This window comes from Perkinsus marinus (genome assembly GCF_000006405.1).
Source record: "Perkinsus marinus ATCC 50983 genomic scaffold scf_1104296960350, whole genome shotgun sequence".
Taxonomy (NCBI): Eukaryota; Perkinsozoa; order Perkinsida; family Perkinsidae; genus Perkinsus; species Perkinsus marinus.
In genome coordinates this window covers 14,851-19,529 of record NW_003206190.1, presented here as the reverse complement: position 1 = coordinate 19,529, position 4,679 = coordinate 14,851, and the positions used below count along the sequence as shown (strand labels likewise).

Genomic DNA, 4,679 nt, shown 5'->3' with positions numbered 1-4,679 from the left:
ACGGTGAAGTGAAGCCTCTTCCATCTCGGTATTAAACAACTTGATAGGTCCTGGCTTTCGCTGAGTGGTTGTCTGATCTCCGCTCGTCGAGTCAAGAGGACGAAAGGGCGACTGGTGCAGCAATGAGACAGTGTGGGAGGGAGGCGAAGATGTAAGGGTTAATGGTCTTCCTCTATGCGCACACGCTTGTGCAGCCAACGTAACGCGGTCGACCTGCTCCGGCGGGACCTGAATACACTCAGTAGCACATGGCAGCAACAGTTCGAGGCGGCATTCAAGGCACTGGAGGTGGCCAGTAAGGATATAACAACGCTGAAGAAGTCGCGGAACAAATTCGAGGATGTGAGAATGGATGCTGAAGGTCTGCTGGGGAGCTTATCGTGCCTCAGAGTGTGAGGCAGGAGATGGCCTCTCTAGTGGGGATATTATCCGGCATGAACAGAGAGATCAAAATGCTACGAGAGGAGCGTCACGAGGAGGCTGCTAGCGTGAGTAAGCAAGTCGACCAGCTGAGGACAGTAAGACCAGTACGGGTTCTCTTTCTTGGGAGAGATCGTATGTTAGGAGCTCGCAGACCTTCGTCAAGATCTACATGAACACTGCAAGGGGTGCGAGGGAAAGGGAGGAAGGCAATCGCAGCAAGTGGTAGGCCCTAGCCTTGCAGCATCGGTTGGGTATCTTGTTAGCTGCTTTCACAGGGTGGCGGTGGGAACAGCGATAACGCCCCGACCAGAGAGAGAGCGGAATCCCCATTCAAGAAGGCGCTGCCCGTGCAGCGTTCTGAACGTGGGGGTCCGGAAGGTTTCAGCCAGCCAGCGACTGATCATCGACAGGTTTCCCGTCCCCACTGGACTCCAACACGCCGAGAACTAGTCGAACCAATCCCAACACTCCCAGAGCTACGAGGACCAGTTCGGCCCCATGGGGTTTAGCAGCCCCGCTCGGTAGGGCTAGGTAGACCCCGCAAATAGAACACCAAGTTGCCTCAGCAGATACAACGGGATCGTATACCGCTCGGATGGGCAGTAGCTGGGTTCCTAGCTACACCATTGCAGCGCCAGCGAACAACAGCATCGACCTCACTTCTTTTGACGGGAACGAAAGGGTAACCCGATTGCTTACTGCGTCATGTCACGGCCCTCTGTCAGGCTAAGCTGGTCTCAATGAACCACCGCCCAGCAGATGTCGTTTATCCGTCATCACGTTATACTTCTGCTCATACGACTACTCCTTACACGCAGACGGGATCACCTTATGTCAGGGTCGATGTGGCTCTCAATCGACCCTCCTCACAGGCTTGAGAAACATGATTGATAGCGTCCATGTTGCTTGAGTGTACAGCTGATGCTAACTCAAGTTCGTGTTCTAGTACGGGGCTTTGTCATAGCGTGTTGTCGGCAAGAGAAACTCGAAAGGCAAGCCCTCACGCTCCAAAGACATGAATAATGTCGCTTATTAAAGCAACCACTCATTCAACTGAAAGCGCAGCACAACGATAGCCACGCTGCACGTACTCGTTAGTCGTGCCCTTTCAACCATTTATTGACGAGGGAGCCAGTCTGAGTGCTTGTCGAGCAGTGATCAATACTCCCATGCATATCTTGTCGCTCCGTGTGAAGTTATCATCAACTCTTGCTGAGCAACACGAGCCAGCTGTACTCGGAGACATACTGAGAGTCACTATGAGGACTCAGCGACTCACACTGGTTCGACACCGCCGTCAACATTTAGGCGTCGGTCGCTTCGCATGACTCTTGTCGAGTCAACTGACGGCTTCTCTACCGTCCTGTATGATGACTTAGCTCATCACTATCCCAGAACGCGCTTTAGTAGGATCATTGAATTCTTGATGGAGTTCTGTGCATCACTCGTCCCTTCGTGTCGGTAAATAGTTCACTGAACTACTCAACACAAACCACCACCACTATTGTTACAACAATACATGAGCGACGTGCGGTAACTCCTTACTCGACTCCTGATATTGGGGGCTCCAAGTGGCTGAGGACTAAAGGGATCCACACATAGCCGAAAAATTGGTTCGGGCACCGGTCAGTGTTCCTGGCAAACTCCTCGAACATAGCTTGGAAATCAATATTAGCTTGTTGCTCGCGCTGCGCCTCGATGGTCTCGGGCCTGAAAATTCCGGCTGCAGATGAGTTCCATCGAATGCAGCTACCTGACGAAGCTGATGCGCCTCCTCCGCGATCGAACGGGATACACTAACGCGGGCTGCTGTCCTATAGCCGGTCTCGCACCCGTAACGGTGTGTCTCCTTGCAGACGCTAACAAATCACAGCAAACAGTGTGGTGACGCCTCGTGGCAGCTTTCTTTCCCAATACATCTTCGAGGCACCTCAAAACCCGTTTAATCGTGCCATCAGAACGATGCTTACGACGTATGATCGTATGTTTCCTCTGCGATCTTCTCGCTTCGCCACTGGTTTCGATAGGAGGACTCACGCTAACCGTGCCGTGCTTCCTCCGGGAGCGAGCAGGCATCGTCTTACTCACAGTAGCCCTGAGGGACGGCTGGGTCGTGTTACACGACTCGTGTAATGAGCGATTAAACGGAGAATAAACAACTGTCAGCCTTAATGGATGAACTCCGTTATGGCTTGAAGCTCACCTGCGGAAGGGGGCAGGTTCTGCATTTTCCGGGGATTGACTCCTCTCAGGAATCTCTGGCAGATTCTCAAGCAGAGCTGTCCTGGTCATGATTGTGCTGGAAATAGCTTGGACGCTCTCTGGTGGTATATACAGTGTGGCAGCAATCGTCTCGAGCAACTGTGGGAAGTCGCATTTGCAAGAACATCGGATTCGATACTCTTCTATGGGCATGATGCACTATCGATGCCCCCTCCAATGCGCGTTTGTGTAGATTTTACCGTGAAAGTTGAGCACGACGAATATTTTTTCGTCAGCCCACTTACCACTGTGAATCTCTCCAGGTCATATTTGTTCATGATAGCTGTGATATCCACGCACGTGTGACCATCGGGAGAGTCAATAAAAGATTCAACCTAGTTCACCATGTGGGGTCGATGATTAATGAGTTCTTTCGTACCAGCTCCTTCCATTTGGTCCTGACCTCGTTCTGGAATCGATCACATGGTTCGACCTCTGTTTGCAAGCTGCCTCCCTTGCGAGCGATATAAATAGAATATGCTGTAGCTGTGATGAATAGCCTGCCGATGAGGCCAAGACGGATGTCACCACTTTTCTCGCATCAAATGGACAGTTTATCGAAGTTTACGTCGAAGTTGGTAGTCTTGAACGACGTAGGGACAATAATATGGTGCATGAAAAGTGTCACCGATCAGCAACACGACGAAACTAGATAGTTTAATACCCAGCCAAAGGTACACTGACCGATCCAGAGTGCATCGTCTAGCATAGCCTGGCAACTGGTGCCGTCGAGACGAGGGGACACATTCCGAAGAGTCTATATTTGGTTTCCTCAGCTGAGCTCAGGAGCTCCGTCACTACATTATTAAAGGCTACGCACGACTTAGTTAAGTCGCGCTGCAAGTTTTTGCGCCGAAACTTTTTCAGCATCCTTATATTGTCACCGACACATAGTTGACCATGTGCATATTCCCCATAGAATAATGAAATTCGACAGAGGGAATATTTGAATGCTCTTCGTATAGTCTTTCGAATCATCGCCAACGCCACCAGATTCAAACTACGGGCTCACATAGCTCCTGTGATAATGAGGATGACCAACAAAGTGTTCACTGCAGACTTCCCGCTCGGCAACTCTCGTTCTCGCGCGATGAATACCTACTTCGTTACACTGATGAAACACAGTGTGTAGTCCAGGGTGGAAGAATATGCACATGGTCAACAACAGCGTTGGTGGCAATATTAAAATTTTGAGGAAAGTTTGAAGATCCTTGTAGTCTAAATCGATGCCTGCAATACAACAGATATTCAAACTCACTGCAGAGATTATCGTGGTGATTAGCATGAGGGCCTGGGACACGACTTCGGACCAGTTGAAAAGATGGCTCCTCCATGGCCAGAATTTAAACTGCATTACGAGCGCAGCAGATATGATAATATCGAACAGGAGAATCTTCAGATATCTACGTAGAAGGACAAGTACGCGACAAGTTGCTGCAAGTAAGGCGAGTATTCTCGCAGTGAGACGAGCCAAGAGCGCATAATGAGTTCCTGACAATTCCGGTCTGCTTAGCCTCATTGGACACTAATGGTAGTCAGTCGGCCTTTTAACGTACATGTCATCGACCTTGATAAACGGCACGAGAGATAGAGCCATATTCTGTGTAACAATGATGGTCGACCAGTAATAGCGGTCTTGGCGAAATCGGTAGAACAGAAATCGGAACCTCTTCATGTACCTGTGGCAGACGAGCTCGGCTGTGTTCAACTAGCCACCCGACGAGCACTCACGACGGGTCAGTTTCACAGAGCTCTCCAACCCATAGTGTAGCCCAGAAGACCAGACATACGAAGCCGATGACGTATATCAGGAGGCCTATACAGAAAAACATAGGGGAACGGAGGGAATGCCCCTAGACGGGAGCATGCCATCCACCGAAAGGCTGCTAAAATGCCGACAGATTAGCCACGAGACCTCAGCGTGTATCTCCGCTAGAGACTGATCTACGATGTGATCAGCCGTCCTCCTTCGCTGAGGAATTCGGATATTGGAC

General features: G+C 50.4%; 1 protein-coding gene across 1 annotated transcript in view; it reads left to right on the top strand.

Moving 5' to 3' along the window:
- Positions 1-155, top strand: part of Pmar_PMAR013218 (helicase, putative) — a gene marked incomplete at both ends in the record, with an annotated part of 3,018 nt that extends 2,863 nt beyond the window's left edge. The window contains 2 exons of the mRNA XM_002772835.1: positions 1-3; positions 48-155. The exon at positions 1-3 is cut by the window's left edge and continues 4 nt beyond it. Coding sequence (XP_002772881.1) covers positions 1-3; positions 48-155 — 111 coding nt within the window. The remainder of the gene's footprint in view (positions 4-47) is intronic.
- Positions 156-4,679: the final 4,524 nt, after the last annotated feature.